This window comes from Mytilus trossulus, chromosome 1, assembly GCF_036588685.1.
Source record: "Mytilus trossulus isolate FHL-02 chromosome 1, PNRI_Mtr1.1.1.hap1, whole genome shotgun sequence".
NCBI lineage: Eukaryota > Metazoa > Mollusca > Bivalvia > Mytilida > Mytilidae > Mytilus > Mytilus trossulus.
The window spans coordinates 94,059,926-94,083,264 of NC_086373.1; the positions used below are offsets into that span (position 1 = coordinate 94,059,926).

A 23,339-nucleotide genomic window follows, 5' to 3' on the forward strand; every position below is an offset into this window, starting at 1 on the left:
AATAAATTGAATCCAAAGATGAAAACAAAAACATCAAAGAAAAACACTCACAAGAATTACTCACATTCATGATGCTAAGACTAAGGATGTATGCATTACAATGTTATATTTTTGGAAATCACTAAGAAATGAACAAATAGTATTTCCTGTCCAATGATCCAATTGAAAAGGTGACAAATTGAGGTTATCTATCAATTGCGACCAGCGAACAGTCTTTTAATATATGATGGATTAAACTGCATTAATTTGAGTAAAAATTCTTATGACGGGTGTTTGATAAATATTAACAAACCCGATTAATTTCAGATATAACCATGATGGTCTTACTTTGGTTAATCAACTTGACTTGTTCAGGACATACCTGCCCAAAGGATCTGCTGAGCGAAGTCTTCAGCTGCCTGCGGAACTTAACACATGGAAGCAATCAAAGCTCACTACTATCATCTATTGACGTCGAACTGATGAAAAGAAATTGTGGGTAAGTAATTAGAAGTCTTAATTAATTATTCATGTAAATCTTAATGAAGAAAATATTAGCTGAGATGAGGATATTGCATGTATTGTAAAATCGGGTTTAATTAAATATAATATTCTACATGCGACTACTGATGCCAGAGCCAATTTCCCTTTTCTATAGTGAAAGAAGCAAGTACTTATGTGACACTAAATAACACATATATATATATATGTGTGTGTGTAGATTGTCACATGATGTTTAAGTTCAACACTTTCAATTTATATATGTGTTAAGTATATACGTCGGATAAGTGTGCGAATAATGAACTGTGGAAAAACACTTCTTATATTTGTATATTTCATTTAAAACCATCACAGCTGGTTCATAGTTTTCAAACGGGAGGAGGGATGGGGTAGTTTCTATTTGTCCATTTTAAGATTGTATGAAGTAGGTGTATCGTAAGCTTGATCACTGCATGTCATATAGGTACTGTCCATTCTGACAGTATCAATAATTATTTGCCTCCAATATCGTCGATATACACGTCAATTACAATTATTAGTTCAGTCAAACTAAGATTTAACCTCAAACTAATTGCAACAGAAATTTTTTTAGTTCTAATCTTTAGTATTATGCCCTTTATAAACACAGAAAAAAGTCCAATAAAATCTAACTTGAGGAAAACTAAAAATCAGCATTTTTAATTTCCTATGGAAATTAACATTGGGAAGGGAGATAACTCTTGCAAAAATTAGTCTTTTTTGGTCAGTTCTTGGGTTGTTTTTCTTGAAATTTATGTATAGTATGATACTTTGATGGGGTTATAAGTTTGTATTTGACTAAATTATATAATCTTCATCTCATGAAATGTACAAAACCGAAGTGTTATGGGTAGTTTTTTATTTTTTTGTACATTTTTCATGCAAGAAATTGCAAATTTGAAGCTTTCTAACCATTTTGAAAAAATAATGTGAAAATTTGATATTGTTTTTATTTGTATATTATATTTTTTCAACAACTAACTTATCTTAAGAAACTTTAAATCACAAAAAGAAGAATACATGCTTAATTATTTTTATTCAATTTGAGATTCTTTACCTTGACATGTTGAAAAATTCAATAAATGGTTAACTAATAAATTACGAAATCTAGATTATAGCTTGATAAAATATATGAAAACACCTTTAGAGTTGTTTGTTATACTCTAAAGACCGCTAAAAAATCAAGAATCAATACATTCTGATGAATAGAAGCGGTAAAATTATAATTTTGTATCAATTTTTATTGATATTTCTGCCTTTTTTGCAAGAGTTATTTCCCTTTTCAATGCAAATCTCCATAGGAATTTTAAATGGTGATTTTTTTAGTTTTCCTCAAGTTAGATTTTTTGGGACTTTTTTCTGTGTATATTTGGGGTATAATGCTAAAGATTAAAACTCAAAAATCTTCTGTTGCAATTACTTTCAGGTTAGGGTCAAATTTATGCTAGATTGACTGGACTATATCTGCGCTCATGTCTTCCATAATGCAGACTGTCGTCGACATTTTACTAACAAAATGCATGTGCATGAGGAATTTTGACGATCTTGTGTGTTTGGTTTTATGTAGTATATAGCTACAAAATATCTGCACTTTAAATGCAACTGCTTTGAAGTTTCTGAAAATGTTTCGTTTATTAAGTTATAGGCTCTTTCATTCTGTATTTCAAAGGTTTGATGGAATGCAGTATGAGTTAAGTCGTAGGCTATTTGTGTGTAAAAGGGAACTAAGAATGAAGATGATAAAGTTAAAATAGAAAGCACTCAATTGATTAAAATTAATATCTATATTAACTCAAGTGCTCGTACATGAGGATAACGAAATCAGAGGTCTATATTTTAATTAGATTGGAAAGCACTATCTTTACGCTTTTTAAAATCATTACGGTTGATAGCGGTACGTAAAAATACGGCAATGCACACCCTGTATTTCAATGTGTGTTCTTAGGGTCTAATATGTAACTGGACTATAGAAATTTCAAAAGTTAGACTGCTTTTAAAATTAATTGCAGAAGTGGAATATTGAAATATCGTTATGTATTCATCCTCAATGATTTACATGAGCGCCAAACTGAAGCGAATCCAGTCAACTGTGAAATGAAGGTCATTGTCATCAAGATGATGCTTGGCCTCAGTTGAAAATTTGTAGGGGGAAACAATCTTCTATACCACCCTCCCTTATATGTGTTATTTATATTTCAACATCAGAATTCTGCATGACACGATCTTTTGGTAAAACATGTCTCAAGGGACTTTGTATCGTTTGTGAGCATTTTCGTTTTTTTTTCTTAACTTTTGAATCAATATAAATTCCCTTTTGGTTTATTTTTCTTTGATTTTTTTTTCAATTGAATTTCTTTCTTTGGCATGCCAATCGAATTTGTTGTTACTTTGGGTGTTATTCAGAGGGTTCGAATTTAATCTTTAAAATTGGTTATATGTTTTTGTCATTTTTCAGCCAAATCAACAAAAGGTTTGCATATAACTCTAATGTTTATACGATATCGGGCGTTCATGGGGACCAAAAATTGCAAGTTTATATACTAGTAGTTCATATATAAAATCAAACGCGAGAATCCCGCTTATAAGTTGGAGTAAAGTACAGTTTTGATGCAACTGGAGCGAAGCTCTATTTTTTATTTTGATTTCGACAGCGATAGGATAAAGGAAAGCATCTGATCATGTTTAGCCGCGGGGAATGATTAAAATGCTTCCGCCTGCCATTTATCCCAAGCAAAATCAATATAAGAATTATGGTTTGTTTGAAGTTACACATTTTTATGGCTATTTTCCATTTTATAAACCCGTGTGTAAATTAACTTCAGACTTAAAAGTATAAAACCAAAATAAAAGATTTTGCAGGAGTTATAAAAAATCACAACTCAATAAAGGAAAAACTGCGATACGGTAAAAAAAAATAATGGTCCATAAAGCAGTACTCCGCGACTAAATTCCTCGTTTATGACATCATGGATGCCACTTGAGGTTATGTTCTCAGAATGGGCAAAACCCTAGAGTAAGTATTGCGCTAGTGGCATACGTCGTGTTGCTCTTGGCAAAAAAAAAATCAGGCAATATGGCGTATTTGGTGCCAAGCCACGAAAAAAAAATAGTGAATTAAGATTATATTATTTTTCAGAACTGGGGCATTTGATGACAGTGTTCAGTGCCTAGAAAGATTATATAAACGTTGCGATGACCCCAAAGCAAAAGAGTGGTTAATAAAATTAGCTAAGCCCGGGCGATGGAAGTCTGGATTTGATAGGTTTTGCCAACATGTAAATTGTAAGTATACATATTGTTTATAATATGGTTACTTTAAACCAGGTCAGCTGTTCATATGTTGAAGTTCGCAAAACAGATTTATATTTGAGAAAAAAAAATATGCAAAGTTAAGAAATGAAAAAGTGCGCACATTTTGAGAATTTGATGAAGCAAAATGTACTGAGGTCAACGCTTTTACACCCCAATGAAAGTACAAAAAATAAGCTTTCAATTCTTAAGTAGAATTTAAAAATTTGAACAACATTTTTCTAGGCCACTAACATTACCTCCTTCTTTATTCTACAGTATATACAAAACAGAAACAGTGTATCCAGAGACAAAACGAAAAAGTTTTGGCATGTGTCAATAGTAATAAAGATGTGTTTAACAATGAGCAAAAATACGTGGCTACCACACGAGATGGTTATACGGTCGATGAAAGTGTTATAAAACCTACATGCAGGTATGTTTGTATAATTCCTAGTAACTATTTAAGAAATAAAACTGAATAACGCTATTTATATATTGAAATTTATTCTATGGTTATGTTTCATCTGTATCACACAGACATGTTGCACTGTAGCCAACTTAACTCAGACCAAACATGATTCATACTGGCTTTTGGGACATATATTGATATATTTTGTTGTAAAGCTGAAATGTTCCTTTAGTTTTAACAGAGACATTATATATGTCTCTCGTTTCACGGACAGTTGTGAACGAAAGATGGGCATCAACTGGACTCAAAACAGGAAGTCTCATGTGAATACCCAAATTATTAATATAGGGTCATTGTCAATTATAAAATCAAAAAGCAAACGTTTTAAAAAAAGAATGAATAATAACTAAACAACGAACAAATGAAACCTTATTTGAAGAGACACTGTTTTCAAGTGAAAGTTTTTGGTAAAAATCTTCGTCCCATTTGTATGACCGTCCTTCAATTAAGTTGCAAAGACATATAATTTATTTTTACTGGTAAGTCTTCTTGAATTGTGGGTAAATATGTTTTCTCTAAAACGAATTTAAAAACGATGCAAAAAGAAACGAAATAAACGGGAAGAGTCACGGTATAAGTCTGAATTGTAAACTCTGCTGGATCTCTGTATATTTTTCTTTAAAATCCTAAATAACTATAATTATTTTCTTCATTTCAGCGTTTTTCATTGGACAGATAAGTGTTTAAGTGGTCCACTCGGAGACGAGTGCGGGAGAGAAATTGGCGCTGTTGTAGCAGACTTTAATGGGGGAATAACTCCTCCTTTGTGTGTTAATTATCCACTTGACGGTTCATCAACAAGGACTTCGCATTCGTCCAAGTTAATTGTGATATTTACATGTGCATTATCCTATTTACTGTCCTCTCGTCTACGGTGATGACATATCTGAGAGTGTGTGGATATATAAGTGTCATTCATTAACAAACTGTCAACGTAGATCTCCAAGGTGTTTCTAAGGAAGCACTGGTTACATTAGCAACTAAAAGTACATATGACCTTCACCTTTACGGGGCAACGAAATGTCTTTTGAAGACAAACTTAAAATAATGTTGTCATTAGGTATGTGACTGGCGTATACTATTCTGGGATGGATAATACCTATAAACAAAGCAATTGTTCAATATTGAGTGTTTTGTCTCAAACGATACGGCCATAATTCACCAATAGACGTACTATATTTGTGAATAAATGATTGTGTGGATGAGGCAAATTGAATTGATTATTAAACTAAAACTGAGCATTTAAAATGCATATAGATTTTAGAGAATGTATTGGAAATGTGCATTGCATAAGGTCTAGGAATTCCAAACAAAACTATTCTACGCTTATTCAACACACCATGCAGGATATATCAAGATAGTTCTAACGAATTCTCATAACATTATCAAAGTAAAAAGCAAATTTATATATGCCAATCGGATATTTAAAACAAACAATAAAAAGATTTCTTTCTAGATCCTAATAATTCTGATGTGTTTCAGTGTTAGCTGATACATATCATTTCACATGTTATGTGAGAAAAACTCTTGTGTTATGTTGAACGTTTGCCATGTAATGGCTTTAAGTGGTTATTTTACCAGAACTTATGTATATATATTAGCTTTATGTTTCATTATGTACTGAAAGCTACTTGAAACTAGAAGACTATTTTGTAGGCAATCAATATGTTTCTAAAAACGTATTAAATGATCTTTTTATCTTGTATGAGGAGACTAACTGTTAATCATTGCAGCCATATTCATGTTCTTTTAGGGTTTTCCTACTAGGAATTAATTCATAACTTTGGCTACAAGTTTTTGAACAGGAACTAAAGATACATTGAAAAGGAACTTTTAACATTTTTTAAATGGAAAATTGACAGATGCAAGATTTTGTCGTCATGCAAAAAAAGGGACTTCTGCTTTCTTTTATTGTGGACTTTATTATTATAGGATAATAAATAATGTGAACAATAAATAGGAATTTTCTTTGAAAATAATTAGAAACACATATTAAAAGTGCTATTGTTCCTTTTCAAAAGACTATATTTTATGAATTATTATTAAAGAGAAAATATTGATAAAAGTTTACAAATTATATATTTTTTTAAGGATTGGAAATACCGTATTCTTGATCAAATACTGAGATACCGCTGCTTCTGAACATCAAACAAATTATTATGTATTCAATATCAAATTTTGAATTTTAAACATAAAAGATAAACAATGAATATTTTAATGTCCATGTATTGACTTGAAATGTCAATATATCACTTGTATAGGCTCAGCAGTGTGAACATGTACATTTTATAAATATAAAAAAAATTATAGTTTTGCCATGAAAATAGCTCTTTTGTTCAAAGGAAAGAATCCTTAAAATACTCCTTTTTATGTACTAATATTTCTGATTAAAAAAAAAGAAATTTGTAAAGTATTAGCTGTCAATGCTTTAAATTCCTTAAATTTGACAGGATCTGTAAGATTCTGTTGTATATGTGACATATTTAACATAAATTTGTCTTGTATGTTACAAGGAATATGGCTTATAATGTAGGCAATCAGCAATCATGCATGTGTGTAACAAACTGACATTATACATGAACAATTGAAGCTTATTATGCTTGTTTTAATATGCATGTTTTTATGCTTTTAGGAGTGATTGTTGATCAAAAGATATTTTTATGTTTTGAAAGATTTTATGTGTACTGACAGGTTCAACAAACATATATAATGTTGTTTTAAATTGTCTTTAATTTTTTATTTCTTCATATTTTTATTTTTAAGTGATTATATACAGGATCTGAAATTGGTTCTTGTTGAAGTATGTAAATTTTGTTTTGTTTTGTTCAATATAATTTTGTTTGTTTCATATTTTTATGGTATCTTAAGAGTGGGATGAAAATAGTGAAGTATTGTCTATTAAGATTTTTTTGTTTTTAGTTTTTATGATTAGATTAAACATTCCAAGAGTATTATCAAATACAATGATCATGAAAGATCTATCAGTGTGATAAATTTGAAAAAAGTATTATATATTTAACACATTTTAACAGACTTTACAAAGAGCTGTGGTAATCACTTTTCAATTTCCATTCTTTCACTGAGAGGATATCCTCAGTTTAATTTTTTATACTGGCTCCAGATGGTTTTAAGAGCTAATAAATGAGATTTTTATCTTACAATTTGTTCCTAATGTAAATCACTATAGCTATACACTTAAATGAATATCATTACACAGTCTAGTGTTATTACTATTGTTTGTAAGAGTCAAAGGTTTGGTGTAACAATAAAACTAGGAAAATGGATTTTGGTGTTAGTGACAGCTGGTTTTTGTATGCATTTGGTGCATAATTATGCTGAAATGGTTAAAAAATTAGAAGTATAATAGTATATCTAGGTAAAAGGATTATTTTATTTTGAAGATACAGATTACAGTTTATAGTTTAAGAAAATATTTATTTATGTTTTGTTCAATTTTTATAAATACTGATATAAAATATCTTTAAGATGAAAACATTGTTGTTTAATAAAAAAGTAAAAATCTGTTTTGATATTGAATTAGCTTAACTGGCCCAGTGCAAAACATATATGTTGCTTCAATAGTGCTCTTCACGGTTAGTTCGGCCACATTGGAGAGGGGGAAGATTTTCATCCTGGAGGTTAAAGTGGTGTGAAAAATACGGGAAAACATCATTAAAACAGAGCAGTTGCTTGGAAACACACATAGGATTTCCCATACTTTCATATTATTTCCACCTCTTTCTAAAAAATCTGCCCCCTATTCAATTTGGCCGAACTAAAAGTGAAGAGCCCTATTGGATATTCGTTTTTTATCGTCTGTCCGATATTTTCACGATCACTACATATTTATTCTATTTCGTTTGTAACTGGTGTTTGCGATCACAAGCAACCGCGTCACAGTTGTTTGTAACATCGTCCTATCACTTGGCTCGTCCTTTGTGGTTTTAAACAGATTTCCATCCCTCTACTAGGCATTATAGTTCAAGATTACTCTGTCGTCCAACGGCTATTTTTCCAGACAAGCTGGGACCGTGGGACATCAGAGCTTGTCCCATATCAAAAAGTGGATATTCGCCCGTCCAATATAGATGCGCTGCTTCGTTGTTTAAATTCTGGGGCCGACTGACGGTCTTGGAATTATGTAAATCGGGCATCAATCTGTTCATTTTTCATTTGTCTCTTCTTTCACGGCAACAACTTGTCTGGCAAAACAGCCGTTACATGGGCTTCAGAGTTATCTCGAACTAAAGGCATTATTTCTGTCGTTGTTTGCTAAGATTTTCCTTTCAGAAGGAACTCTTTTAATCTTTTGCCATCTCCCGTTTGTCGTCCGTAAACTGTTCTCTAAAAAAATAGTATCCACTGAAACTGCTCAATAGATTTGTCTGATCCATCTGCAAAAATTTGGTTTCGTCACCATGATCACCATCTCTAAAAATAGAACACAGATCAGCATATATAAAAAAAATCTAAAATACTTTTGGTTTTCAACCCCAAGGGCCATAATGTTGTCTTGTTTTACCTTCTTGTGAGCATTGCTGTTATGAAACATTTATGTCAAATTCGAAATTTGGCTCAGCCTATCGACGAAGTTATATTTGGTCAGGATGCTAGGCTATGACATTCGAAAGTAAGTTGGTAGTTATAGTTTACAAAAGGTTAGTATCGTACACTTATCATGCAAGTGTATGTCCTTATACGTTTATCTTAACTGAGAGATAATCAGTTGCAGGTCCAGGACTTTGAAGGAGAAAACAAGATAACGTTAGGTTTGGTACTAAAAAGACTTGTACCTAGTCTACACATGAACAAAGTACCTTGCTTGCACCACCTAAATCAGCCTCTGATGATAATAATAAAAATAAGTTCTTTAATTTAAGAAGGTAAATTCTTTATTTTTAGTAGGCTATCACAAATATAATTGAAAATATAAATAAAATAAAAAGTTGAAATAGAAATAGAAGCAAGTTGCGAATTTTGATATAAGACATCATACTTTTCTATCGTCCTCTGATTTCTAGTAGATGAAAATAAAATTCATTTAAAAGTACAAATTTCTGCTGCGACGAGAAATTCCCTAACATGTCTGCAGAATAATTTATAAGTTAACTAAGCTTGTAAGAATACATTTGCACTCTAGTTTCAAGAATATTGGTCAACACTGGAAAATTAGTACAAAGGGAAGCAACTTTATATGCTTATCTACGCTGGCGTTATTATTTTGATTTCAAACATATATCTCCAAAAACACAAAAAATGAAAACTTTTAGTAACTATATACATAGTCATGTGTATCGGTTTAAATCAATTGTCTCTATGTCATTAAACAATGTACATGCAAACTGATATCATGAATTTTAAACACAAGCTTTGAAAGTCATTTGATTTTATTCATAACCATTTACCGTGAAGACCATACTTCTTTGTAGTAATAATTATCGAGATTTCTTCCGACTTTCCTTATATATTCACACTAAAACGTATACAACAGACACACTCTCTAGAGGCGAGTAGTGGGGAACTGTGTAGAGGCACAAGAAACTGTCCATAGGCAAGTACACACACACGATTATAATATATCATGTTCAATATTTTGAACAGTATATTCATCGATTGTTTGGTGTATTTTTCATATGCCACCTTAACACATTATGGTTACCGAGGAGGTGAAATTGGCCTGATTTGGTAAAACACTCAGATGTTTCAAGACTTCACTAAATCTTATCTCCTACAAGGAATAAGTATAGTAAAAATGACTATAAGTGATAAAAATATAGAAAACAGATCTAACCTGTTCTAAATGATCCATATGGAAAACAAAATACAAGCTTAGCGACAGAATCGACAAACTCAGAGTAGACAAGTTTATCTGAAATTTAATCTTTGCGAGATGAACTATCTGAAATTTTAAAACATGTAAACTATATAGCTATGCAATATTTGTGTTACTATGGTCGATGGATAATCATGGTTACTTACCAAAATTCTATGGAAATTTAGTAAATTTGGTGACAAAATTGTTGGTTCGAATGCATCGTGAATACTTTCAGTTTATTCATTTCAGTTTTGACCACTATCTTTTGCCTTCGAATTGCAACCATATACATGCACTCATAACCAGTTTATAATTAACCCATCATTAATGCTAGGTCTGTTAAAAATTTAAACGCCAGAATGGAGACATCGGTATACCTGACCATATTAGACATATACAATCTATGGTTTAGCTAATCAATTTTTTAATACGTTTAAACGAGGGATCGAGTGACAATCTATATCGTGGAACTCCATATGTGTAAATAGTCTTTAAGTCAATGCAGTTCCATATGAATCAACATTTGTATTCCTATTTCATATCTTAAACGCAGATGTTAGAATTCATTTCAATTGCTTCCATGGGAATTTAATTAGCGCACTACAGAAGATATCCAAAAAAATCAAGTACGATCAAATATTGGTTTAAACACAAATAGTCTGATATAATTAGCTCTGTGATAAAGAAACCACTGGTGACATTTCCTTATTGGGTTGTTTCTCGTCATTAACATTTCTAAAAGACGGAAACAAAAAAATTGGAAATATGGTTCCATTCAAAACAAACTTTTAAATGGTGCACTGCAATATTCACTAAAAGTTAAAAAAAAGCAAGTAATGATGTAACCAACTATAGGAGTAATAATGATTATAATAGTATAAGTAGAAGTAGGACCATGGGTTACTAAAGAGAATGTCAGTGAATCGACTTTTTGATAATCACAGCAATATTGTTTTCTCTCTTGTGATATAATGAATAAAATTGAAAATGGAAACGGGGAATGTGTGAAGGAGACAACAACCCGACAAAAGGCAAGACTGGTAGAATATTAGTTTAAGAACTATTTTACGTAAAAGACTTGTCATGTGAAAAGGAAAATCGAAATCTTCAAACATTAAGTTTAAACGTTTTAAACTCGTCGCGCGTAGTAATTTTTACAAATGATTCATATAATACAGTGTACAATATAAGAACTTTTCTGTTATCTTTGTCTTACCAATTAAATGACAAAGGAATTAGTATGAAACATTTTAGAATAAAGTGTGATGCAGTACTCACTGGTCCACTTTTTCTGAAACATTGTTAATAAGGAAAAATAAATTTCAACAGACTTTAGTAATATAATTGTGTGTAAACTTGCAAATGCTTCGTAAGTCATGAAATTGTCACCCCTTTGAAGTTGGATATCTGGCGGGATCAAGCTGGATGTGCGCACTAAATCATATAATTTCAAAACATATTTTCTTTGCATTAAAAAGTCAAAAATGTTCCGCCTCTCTTTGCTCGGAGAAAGTCTAACAATTTTTACCTACGCATCCTTAAATAGATCAGCCAAAAAAAATCAAAAGGATCAATGCTATATCTGACATTGTAAGTTTAACAAATTAAGATAATTATTATAATTACAAAAGAAACATAAAATGAAATTGTGTATTTTAGAGTTTACGCATACACCGTCCAAGATGTCTATTTCACTAAAGAAACACAGAATACAGTATCTGTATATCGGTCATCTTGTTCTCCGTGTTGCACCAACTGCATTTTCTAAGCTGTTTGACAGACATTACAATGGCGGATTTAAAGCCGCGTTACTGAGAGAGAAAGACAAACTTTGTGAATTGAAAGAAGAAAAGATCATCACGAATGCTCAATGGCAACAACTGAACACCATCACAGGTGAATATTACGAAATGCCAGGTTATGTATGCACTTTTGGCCAAAAAAATTATGAACACTCATATATCAGCTTTAAGTTGAGGGCACCCTTATTTCATATAGCTTACTTTACTTGACCATTTAGGGCCATGCGAGCTTGTGCTGTCACTTAAAAGTGTTGTCATCGCTAAACCTTTGAAAATTTCCGCACAATGACAGTAAGGATTATGAAGCATGTCTTCTATAAACAATCTCTGTTTGTTCCTAGTGTCTCTCTGACACAGCTGAAATTGACCATAGGACTAAACAGTACTTTTTTGTTGAAATTAAATAAAATTACATCAAGTTTCAAATTCAAATTCAAAGTTTTATTGTCATATACACTTTACAGTTTGTGACATATAACAACAACAAAAACAAACGAAGACAATAACCAAATAACTCAATATACAATCTAATTTAAATATAGAACACCGATTTCCTTATACTTTTCCACCCTAAAATTTTCAGAAAAATCGGATTTATAACGATATTTGAAGTAGTTGGCCTTGAAATATCCAGTTTTAGCTGATGTCCCAGTGTTATTTTTTGCTATTAACGAGAAAACTATTATGGATAGAGAGAAATTTAAAGCAGAAAAATACCAGTTAGACAATTTCAACAATCCAATCAACATGACTGAAATCATCAATCGACTCCGTTGCTCTTAAATGACGACTTTTACTCCTTTTATTTGTATCATTATAATCTTTAAAGCGGTCATTAGAGAGCAAGAGATATAAACTATAAACAGTTCAGCATACGTGATCAGCTGCACAAGATAAACAAAAAAGTCAAAAGACCGAAACCGTCAATTAACCAACCTCTTATTTATTGAAGTAATTGTCCTTTTTATGCATTGTAATATACACAGCTATCGTAAATGACCAGCTGAACGTTATCTTCAAATAAGAAATGTTGGCTTTTATTATTATTAATAATTTTTATACATAAATAAGGTAATTTCAATAATAAATCCAAGAAAATAACTCTATTTTACAGACGACGATACCGATAATCCATGTCAGTATCTGGATACCGGACTTCTGTTGATCCTTGTAAAATCATTGACAGGGATAAAAATTCCAGCGTGGCGTCCATCCACGCTTGATACTTCGGTTGGTGCAGATCTTTACAGAGTGGAATTTTATTTGAATTATATCATTAACAAAAAAGAAGAGACGATCGATGACGAAGAATTTAATGAACAAGTGAAGGACATCGCTAATGTTAGTACATTTAAAAAAAAAATAAGACCAGTTTGAATATCATCGTAAATCAGAATTGCTGAAAACTATTTTGTTAGTTCTAAACATCAATCTGCATAAAATAAAATGTGAATGTCTACCAATTTAGAGATTGTCTGTGATTTTTTTGGTTTTTTTTCCTTACACTTTAAAATTAAATGATGTTTGATGTAGAACTATCTGTTAAATTAAAAAGATCAAGGGATAAAAGGATGAACTATAAAGAACTTGGCGTTGTGTTAGAACTAATGATTAGTACCTTTAACCCACTGGGTGTCTCTTCTAAATTTGTTGTGCTGGAGTTGATGTCTCACTCTTATCATATTTATAACAAAATTCTAATATCGATAGAATGCTGCAAATTAATTTTCTTTTTATAGTCCATTGAACGTCTTGGAGGTAGTACAATTCCTGAAGAACAGAACAAGGTTCACGGTTACCTTGACAACGATGAAATTAATCACGTGATTAATTTAATACAGCAACAGAAAGATATCAATTCTTCAGAAGATCCTATACCCAAAGATCGTAGAGGTATGTAGCTTACATTTAGCATTTTCGTCGCGGAAGATTACAAAAATTAAACCACTTTTTCACTTTACTCAATACTTAGTATTCAATGACAATTTGTGCTCGAAACACCAAATCAAATTCCTTGGTTGGTTGATTTCTGAGACTAAGAACGGTAATTTTACTCGAAAGATTTGTGCCTATAAGCCCTCATATTTGGTCAGCAGATTGGCAGTAATGAGTTGAGCTTTATTCATATGCCGGATACCAACTTCCTGTCCTCGTTCACTATGAATTACGAGTAGGATAATGCTTAGCAAGAAAAACACGTGCAACTTCTTAATACAATTAAGAAGATGTGGTATGACAAAGAAACAAATTCATCACAGATCACATTATGAGAAAGTTGACAACTATAGGTCACCATACAGCCTTCAGCAATGAACAAAAATCCATAACACATCACAAGCCATAAAATGTTACGCAATGAAATTGAAAACAGTACAGAAGAAACAAACTAACAGTCTGGTTTATGTACAAACTCATTAAAGAAAACAAATATGATATACAGCAACACTACAATCGCTGAGTTACAAGCTTATGACTTGGGACAAGTACATACATGATGTGGCGGTGATAAACACGTACAACCATCCTCTTAATCTTGGTCATTCGTGTAACAGCATAACAGAACAAATTAAAAAATCAATTGAAAATGGTTTAACTCATCAGATCGATACAAAGCACAAACAAACTTACAAAAACACAAAAGACACAAAGTGCAGATCTGAGAGTACTCGCAGTAACTAGGAGCTAGTTCAAGCCAATACCAACAAAGAAACAATCGTGTATGGTTTGTTAGAAAACGAAATCTTGGTCATTCGTGTAACAGCATAACAGAACAAATTATAAAATCAATTGAAAATGGTTTAACTCATCAGATCGATAAAACGCACAAACAAACTTACAATAACACAAAAGACACAATGTGCAGATTTGAGAGTACTCGCAGTAACCAGGAGCTAGTTCAAGCAAATACCAACAAAGAAACAATCATACAATCGTGTATGGTTTGTTAGAAACACTGCTAAAAAAAACCCACATGCTGACTATTCCCGGAAAGCATAACATACTTAGAGCACTTTAAAAATACAAATATCTACCAGAGCAAAATCGTATTATATAAATACTCATTTTTCACAACGATATGTTTCTATCAAAGAAAATCGAAACCAAAGATTGAATGGAGAATACTCAAATGCATTTGGAGTTTAGTGTCTGCCCCATATGCAGCAACTTTTATGTGGTTTTGTTTTAGTTGACAATATAATACTTCCATGGTATAATGCAGGACTAATTTATCATTATTAACACCTATAAAACGCAAAAATAAATACCCTTATTGTAGAAGAATCATCTTCTGATGGACTTTAACCTATGTATTTTTTCAGAGTCGATTGATAGAAGGGTAAAGAGGTGGAGAACGCAAGACCAACATTTTGTTTCAACAATAGCTTCACAAATGGTCATGGAAAAAGTTAGAGAGAACGCATGCGTTGTTCTTACGGGAGAGTCTGGAAATGGCAAGACGATGACATCGCGCCATCTTGTTTTACAGCTAAACCGCGACGAAGGTTTTGAAATAGTTGTTATCAAAAGACCAACAGAACTGGTAAAATTTAGACGACGATTTAAGAAACAAGTATTTATAATTGATAATTTTTGCGGAAGGTTTTCTGCCGACCAAAAATGCATAGCAGAATGGGCAATGCATACGGACCATTTTGAAGAGATTTTTAAAAGTTCCGAGGACCTTCGATTTATCATAACTTGCAGAAAACTAGTTTATAACTCAAAACAATTTTCAAAAATATTTAGAAATACTAAAATGTTTGAATGTAAATTGTTATCGCAGAGCTTTACCCTTAGTAAGAAGGAGAAACGTACAATAGCGTCGAAATATATTGGAGACGATAATATGCGAAGGCTAGACGAAGATATTGTAGATGACATTGAGAGCTTCTTCCTTTTTTGTCAACTACGTAATAATTCAAGTGTGAAAAATCAAGTAGACTTCTTTAAGGAACCCATCAAACTTTTAAATACAGAACTACAAAATATGTGTGATACCGATGAATGGGCATTTTTCATTCTGACACTTTTAGTTGTTTTTGACAACAAGTTGGACAAACGTTTATTTCATGGTAAAATAACCAAATCACAGCAAGATACAATAGACGAGGTGTGTTCAGATTGTGGATTGCTTAATCATCCTACCATGCTTTTCATATCATTTAGAATCAAAGCCCTGCTAGACACATTTATAGAGGAACGGTATAGATACATCAGAGCAATTCATGATAAAATTTTTGATGTCATAAGTCTTTTTGTTGCTGAAAATAAAAATGCACTTCGATCAGTATTGAAACATGGAAGTAGTAGATACATTAGTGAGCGGGTTCAGTTTCGGTCTTTGAGCGAGAATTGTAAGGAATATACAGTAATGATTCCTACAGAATTGGAAAATGTCTACTTCAGTCGACTAATAAAAGACATTGAAGACCAAAAATGGTGGGAAGTCTTTTCAGCTTCACAGACATCATTTGAAATGTTTCGCATGCAGTTTCTCAACTTTCTTGAGAAATACGAAGGGTTAGATTCCTTGATTGAAGACAAAGTCATGCCATTATATGTTTCTTCATTCGTGGGATATAAAGACTTCGTAGAATTTTTCCAAAAACGTGAAAAATGTCTAGCAATAAAAGCGGTTGATGAGAGTGGATTTACCCCTATTCATGCTTCATGTATGATGGGCCACAAATCGGTTGTGGAATTACTTCTTGATGACACGAATGTAGACATTATGACGAAAGACAAAGCAACTCCACTTTACCTTGCGTCAAGCATGGGACATGTCGGTGTTGTCAAGATTCTTATAAGTGCTAATGCAAATATTGAAAATACAATATTAGATGGAACAACTCCTTTAATTGTCGCATGTAAAAATGGTCACACAAATATTGTCGAATTATTGCTTAGTCAAAAGGCAGATGTCAACAAAAGTAAAACTGATGGAACATCTCCACTCATTATTGCATCACAAGAGGACAAAAAAGATATCGTTAAAGTTCTTCTTGACAACAAGGCCGATATTACCAAAAAGACAAAAGGAGGTGTAACAGCATTGTATATAGCGTGTGAACGTGGTAATGTTGTTATAGTTGAACTATTACTGAAAGCAGATGATAACATTTTGATGGGAGATGATTCAGGATTTAAACTATTTTATGTTGCGTGTAAAAATGGAAATACTAAAGTTGTTGAAACTTTAGCAAAAACTGATATTGAACTTAACAGAACAAATGAGTCAGGAATCACACCTCTTTACATTGCTAGTCAAGAGGGTCATTCGGATGTTGTCGAAATTCTACTTAAAAAAGGCGCGGATTCGAATTACGCAAACCAAGGCGGATATACACCGCTTTACATTGCTTGTTTACAGGGTCATACAACAGTCGTTAAATTGCTAATGCAAAAATGTGCAGATATAAATGCAGTGTTTTATAAAGGGTCAACGGCACTTTATATTGCGAGTCAGGAAGGCAATCTTGACATAGTAAAATCGTTGATTGAAAATGAAGCTGATGTAAATAAAAGTGACGAAACTGGTACCACGCCACTGTATGTCGCCTGCCAAAACGGACATAAATCAATTGCTGAAATGTTACTTGACAACAAAGCCAACATAAACCAATGTACAGATGTAGGTGCCTCACCACTTTACATCGCTTGTCAGAAGAACCAAGTCAAAGTTGCTGATATGTTAATAAAGAAGAACGCAGAAGTCAATATACTTACGACCACCACAGCTACTCCTCTTCTTATAGCATGCGAACATGGATTTGCTGAATTAGTTTCCATTCTTATAGCTAATGGTGCAAAAGTTGACCAGGCCACGAGAGATGGCGTTACACCTTTATTCGTTGCAAGTCAAAATGGTCACTCATCAGTAGCAGAATTATTATTAATAAATAATGCAGATGCAAATGCCAGTTTTATAACAGGAGCAACTCCTCTATATATTGCGTGCGAGAAGAATAAATATGATACTGCTAAATTATTACTAGATTTTAAAGCCAATGCCAACCAGAGTAACAAGGGTGGTTTTACTCCATTATTTATAGCTGCTCAGAAGTCAAATTTTTCAATAGTGGAACTCCTTTTAAAACACAACGCTCATGTAAACAAAACATCCCAAAATGGTTTCACTCCACTTTGTGTTTGTTGTGAAAAAGGTAATAAACCAACAGCAGAGCTATTACTTGATCATGGAGCTGATCTCAACCAAAGTACCACAGACGGAAGAACGCCGCTTTACATTGCGATCCAGAATAAACACATGGATTTAGCTGATGAATTGCAAAAAAGACAAGCCACTGCAGACCTGAAAAAAGATGCACTCATGCCTCCGTTATGTCTTGCTAGTAAGAAAGGTGATATTGATGTTGCAACTATCTTACTTCAGAACAACACGAATATAAATGCAACAACACAAGACGATGAAACTGCTCTCCACATCGCATGCAGGGAAAACAATGAACAATTTGTACGACTTCTTCTAGAACACAAAGCAAACACAGAAGTTTGTGACAGTGATGGTCAAACTCCTTTGTTAATTGCAACAAAACACGAAAACATCCAAATCATCAAGCATCTTTTGGAGCAAGAAGATGGGATTAGTTCTATCAACAAAGAGGGAGAGACTGCACCATTACATATTGCATGTCAAAAGAAGAACATAGAAATTACGAAACTACTTCTCGAGCACAAGGCAAACGTAAACCAAATGGACGAGGAACTCATAACGCCGCTTCACATAGCGTGTAAAAATGAAGACCTGAAAATGGTCGACTTATTATTACAGTACAAAGCTGTTGTAAGTTCAACCGAAAATTTTGGGTACGCACCATTAATGATTGCATGCGAAACTCAAAATCTCAATTTAGTGCGAATGTTGTTGGAAAACGACGCTGATACGAATTTATGCGGAGAAAGTGGATTGACACCTTTACATATGGCCTGTCAAATGAAGAATGTGAAGCTAGCAGAACTAATACTTGATCATAAAGGAAATCCAAACAAAAAATACGAAGGATATACGCCCCTCATGATTGCATGTGATACAGGAATGACAGACTTAATGGAATTGTTACTGAAAAATAACGCTGACGTGGACGAATTTACACCTTCTGGACTAACGTCACTGCAGTTTGCATGTCAAAAAGATCACGAACTCATTGCTCAACAACTTATTAGTTATGGCGCGGATATTAACAGAGAGGTTCCGGATGGATATACTCCGTTATTTATTGCATGTAGTAAAGGAAATGAAAAAATGGTCGATTTTTTATTACAAAATAAAGCTGATGTTAATAGACGAAGCAAACAGGAATTTACACCATTACATATCGCTTGCGGGAAAGGGTATACAAATATTATAAAAATGTTGCTTAAATATAAGTCTGACGTTAGTTTAAGCACCCAAGACGGTTGTACTCCTCTTTACATAGCATGTCAAGAAGGACGAAAAGAAATTGTAGACTTGCTTATTCAGAGTAGTGCAGATGTAAATATGAGTTCGGAATCGAAAGTTACACCATTGTACATTGCTTGTGATTTTGAACACACCTCTATAGTAGAACTGCTACTCAAAAACAAAGCCGATAGCAACATATGCAGAGAAGGGGGGTTTTCTCCGCTGTATATAGCTTGTGAAAAGGGAAATCTTGATATTGTGAAATTACTATTAGAATATGGAGCACAAGTAAATCAGACCCAAAACGATGGTGCAACGCCATTGTATATTGCTTACGAAGAGAAGCATTTCAACATCGTTAAATTATTGATGAAGTACGGCGCTGATCCTACCATTTGTACAAATAGTGGGTTATCTCCGATGTACAGTGTTTTCTTGACGGGTAATTTAAAAGTGGCTTGCATATTTTTAGAACATAAAGTGAATCCGAATGGTAGTTTTCAAAATGGTTCAACACCATTGACAATTGCATGTGAAAAGGGTTATCGCGAACTTGTTGAGTTATTAATAGGGTACGCAGTAGACGTTAACCAAACAACCGAGGATGGTTTTACGCCATTATATATTGCTTGTGAGAACTATAAAACTGATATTGTAAATCTTTTATTGGAAAACAAGGCAGATCCAGACCAACGAACTACTGAAGGATTTTCAGTTTTGTATTTGGCAGCACAGCAAGGAAATTGGGATGTAGCTGAAGTTTTACTCAATTTTGAAGCAGACACAAATAGGAAAACGAAACGTGGATCAACGCCTTTACATATTGCATGTGTAAAGAATAATTTGGCTATTGGGGCATTGCTTATAGAAAATGGCGCTGATGTAAATTTAGGAACAGACGAAGGGGGAACTCCTTTATATCTCGCATGTCAGGAAAACCATATTGCTGTGGCTAATTTGCTTATCCGACACAACGCTGTCGTCAATCAAGCTACAAACGCAGGCGCGACTCCTCTTTACAAGGCATGTGAGAAAGGGCACCAACAAATAGTTACCCTTCTGATAAAAAATGATGCTGACGTGGACAAATTTAAAGAAGATGGCTTTTCTCCGCTGTACACGGCATGCGAAATGGGCCACATAGAGATCGTAAGTGTTCTCCTTAAGCACAGAGCCAAAGTAAATAAAGTTACCTCTGGTGGATTTTCACCACTGCATGTTGCATGTAAAGAAAATCACAAGAATATAGCGGAGAAACTGATCAATCAATATGCATTCACAAACATCAGTGACAACAATGGTCTTTCGCCCCTTCATGTGGCTTGCTCAAATGGTTACATCCCTATCGTGAAATTCCTTCTAAGTCGTAATGCTGAAGTGAATCAGAAAACCAAGGATGGAAAATCGCCTTTACATGTTGCTATAGATAAAGGTTTTTTAGAGGTTGCCCAGATGTTACTGAAACATCATGCCTCTGTCGAGATAGAGGATACAAGTGGATCCACGCCGCTCTATAAGGCATGTGAAAAAGGTCATTTCAACATAGTCAAATTACTGATGAAACGGAACGCAAACATTAACCATGCTAATAGACTGAACGCAAGCCCGTTGTTTATCGCATGTGCGAAAGGTCATAGAAAAGTAGTTGATTTGTTGCTAAGACATGATGCAGATGTTAACATGACAACAAAGAAAGGGCATAATCCGTTTTCAGTTGCAATGTTAAATGGCTATGATGATATAACGGAAATACTTACTAATACTGGGAACATCAAGACAAAACCGAAACATACCAATGACGGCCGTGGTATTGCACAAACACAGTTCCAGGATAACGAATCAATGGGAAGATTGGCGACTATTTATTCTATAGATGAATCTGAACCCATGCAAAATGAGTTCGAGATAAGCGAAAACTTTAAGTACACCAATAATTCAAATAGCGACAACGACATTAGCAAATATGAATGTCGGGAAACAATTTCTGAACGTTCAGAACCATTTACTGCGCGTAATGAGGAAACAAATATAATACCAGAACTTATAAAAACTGAAAGATCCTCTAAAAGTATAATAACTGAAAGATCATCTAAAAGTATAAAAACTAATAAAGCTGTATATGACAGAAATGACTTTCAGTCTCCTACACCGGACCAACAGAAGAAATTTAAAAGCGTAGTAGAACGCGAAGTATTAAAGAAAAGTCCGGCGTGTGTTGTTCTGTAGTCCTACTGAAGCTGATATGAAACAGTTCGTATTAAAATTTGTAAAAGGCACGGAACAAAACTATTTATAAAACTTTGAGGATAAATGATGCGCACAACAATATATTTTTACATTTTTATAAGTTGTAGAAGAAAATTGGTGTACTTCTAGTGTTATACCCTTTTTTTACAGGTTTTCCTTGATTCGCTAGTGTGCTGTGACCAGAATTGGAATTTGTCGATGATAAATCGAACAAAAATAATTCATATTTCATAGCCAGAAATAATTTGCCAACTCATGTTATATTTTCTTTACAAATTAGTCACTAAAAACACTCTACGACATATTATATTCTACCTGAAATATTCTACAATGTTTGTCTTGCTTCAATCAACAATTTGCAGTGGACATTGTTTTGTGTGTCACTGATTAGAGTAATCAGTACGTCTCTATATGTCCTGAAGCTGACGTGAACTTTTAGCCAATTATTTTCTTTTAATTATCGTGGGAATAAATGGAAACTGGGGTTTCCGTTTTGTTTCAGGAATTTTGCTTGGCCCGCAAGAGAACAACAAAATCATAGATATTTGCGACAATTTTGATCGAGCCTGCGACTTTAGCTCGACATAGGGATAGTGATACGGTGGCGTAAGCTTTCTTCTTTTAAAAGCTATATATTTTAGAAGGCGGAAGACTTAGATGCCTAATACTTTGTATATAGATGCTTTGTATAATGAAGTTTCCGTCTGTCTCATGTCCATTGTCCTTGATTCTCATTTTCATGGTTCAGTGACTACTTAAAAAAAAAGTTTGTATTTTTTATAATGTGAATTTTTCTCTTAATGATGAATAATCGGACAACTATATTTGGTATGTGCGTACCTTGCAAGGTCATCATGCCCTTCAGACAGTTTTCACTGGACCTCGACCTCATGCATGGATCAGTGAACAAGGTTAAGTTATGGTGGTAAAGTCAATTTCTCAGAAACTATAAGCAATATGTCTAGTATATTAGGTGAATGGAATGATTGCAAGGTGTACACGTCTAGCTGGCAAGGTGACCTCATTTTCAATGTTCAGTGGTCAAAGTTAAGTTATTTAGTTTTGGTATATTTTTCTAATACTATATGGAATAGGTCAACTATATTTGGTGTATGGAAAGATGTACATGTCAGCCTCGCAAGTTTTATTTGATCTTGGTCTCATTTCACGGCTCATTGCTGAGTATTTATAGTTTTTGTGTTTTGATCTGTTTTTCTTAAAACTATAAGCAACAGGTATATGTCAACTATATTTGTTGTATGGATGGATTGTATATGTACATGTCTGCTTGGCATTGATCATCTGACCTTGACCTCATTTTCATTGTGCATTGGTCAATGCTTAGTTTTTCTTAGTTAAGTCTGTTTCTCAGAAACTATAAGCAATAGGTGACCTATATTTAGTGTATTGAATGAATGTAAGGTGTATATATAATTTGATATGAACTTGACGTCATTTTTTGGATCATGTTAAGTTTATATGATAGTTGTAGGTATTTAGGACTATCAACATACTATCGATGATCAGTAAAAAACGTGAGACATTTCAGCGTGTGCACTCTTGTTTATTTAAAAGTTGTATTTCATTCTATGTTGGTTAATGACTTAATAACTTTCTTTAAATCACAGAAGTCATCTCAATACAAGATTATTTGATGATTGATTGATGTCTTATTTTCTTAACTTCTAATGGTAAATATCGTATGCATGATATTCAGAACGAGAAAACAAGTAAAGTGGACTATCCGGTATGAAATGCAGGGAAGCGTATTGTCAATTTCCTATGAGTTTGTTGCAATCGCGGAGTAAAAAT

At 33.2% G+C, this 23,339-nt stretch overlaps 2 protein-coding genes across 7 annotated transcripts in view; both read left to right on the forward strand.

Annotated features, from left to right (window-relative positions):
* LOC134691310 (uncharacterized) overlaps positions 1 to 7,782 on the forward strand; it is a 58,206-nt gene extending 50,424 nt beyond the window's left edge. For all 6 annotated transcript variants that reach the window (XM_063551781.1, XM_063551788.1, XM_063551765.1 and 3 more), the window contains 4 exons: positions 307 to 478; positions 3,635 to 3,780; positions 4,066 to 4,222; positions 4,917 to 7,782. In XM_063551781.1, the coding sequence (XP_063407851.1) occupies positions 307 to 478; positions 3,635 to 3,780; positions 4,066 to 4,222; positions 4,917 to 5,136 (695 nt within the window). In that variant the 3' untranslated portion in view covers positions 5,137 to 7,782. The remainder of the gene's footprint in view (positions 1 to 306; positions 479 to 3,634; positions 3,781 to 4,065; positions 4,223 to 4,916) is intronic.
* A 3,964-nt stretch (positions 7,783 to 11,746) lies between these two features.
* LOC134704826 (uncharacterized) lies at positions 11,747 to 21,822 on the forward strand. The gene is made up of 5 exons (XM_063563611.1): positions 11,747 to 11,969; positions 12,990 to 13,216; positions 13,615 to 13,768; positions 15,196 to 15,416; positions 15,660 to 21,822. The coding sequence occupies exons 1-5, from the start codon at positions 11,756 to 11,758 to the stop codon at positions 21,504 to 21,506; spliced, it is 6,663 nt and encodes a 2,220-aa protein (XP_063419681.1). The 5' UTR covers positions 11,747 to 11,755; the 3' UTR covers positions 21,507 to 21,822.
* Positions 21,823 to 23,339: the final 1,517 nt, after the last annotated feature.

Coding starts and splice junctions, on each gene's coding strand:
- LOC134704826 (XM_063563611.1), top strand. CDS start 11,756: ATGTCTATTTCACTAAAGAAACACAGAATACAGTATCTGTATATCGGT. Junction 13,217..13,614: donor AAGTGAAGGACATCGCTAAT/GTTAGTACATTT, acceptor TTCTTTTTATAG/TCCATTGAACGTCTTGGAGG. Junction 15,417..15,659: donor TCAAAAGACCAACAGAACTG/GTAAAATTTAGA, acceptor TTGTTATCGCAG/AGCTTTACCCTTAGTAAGAA.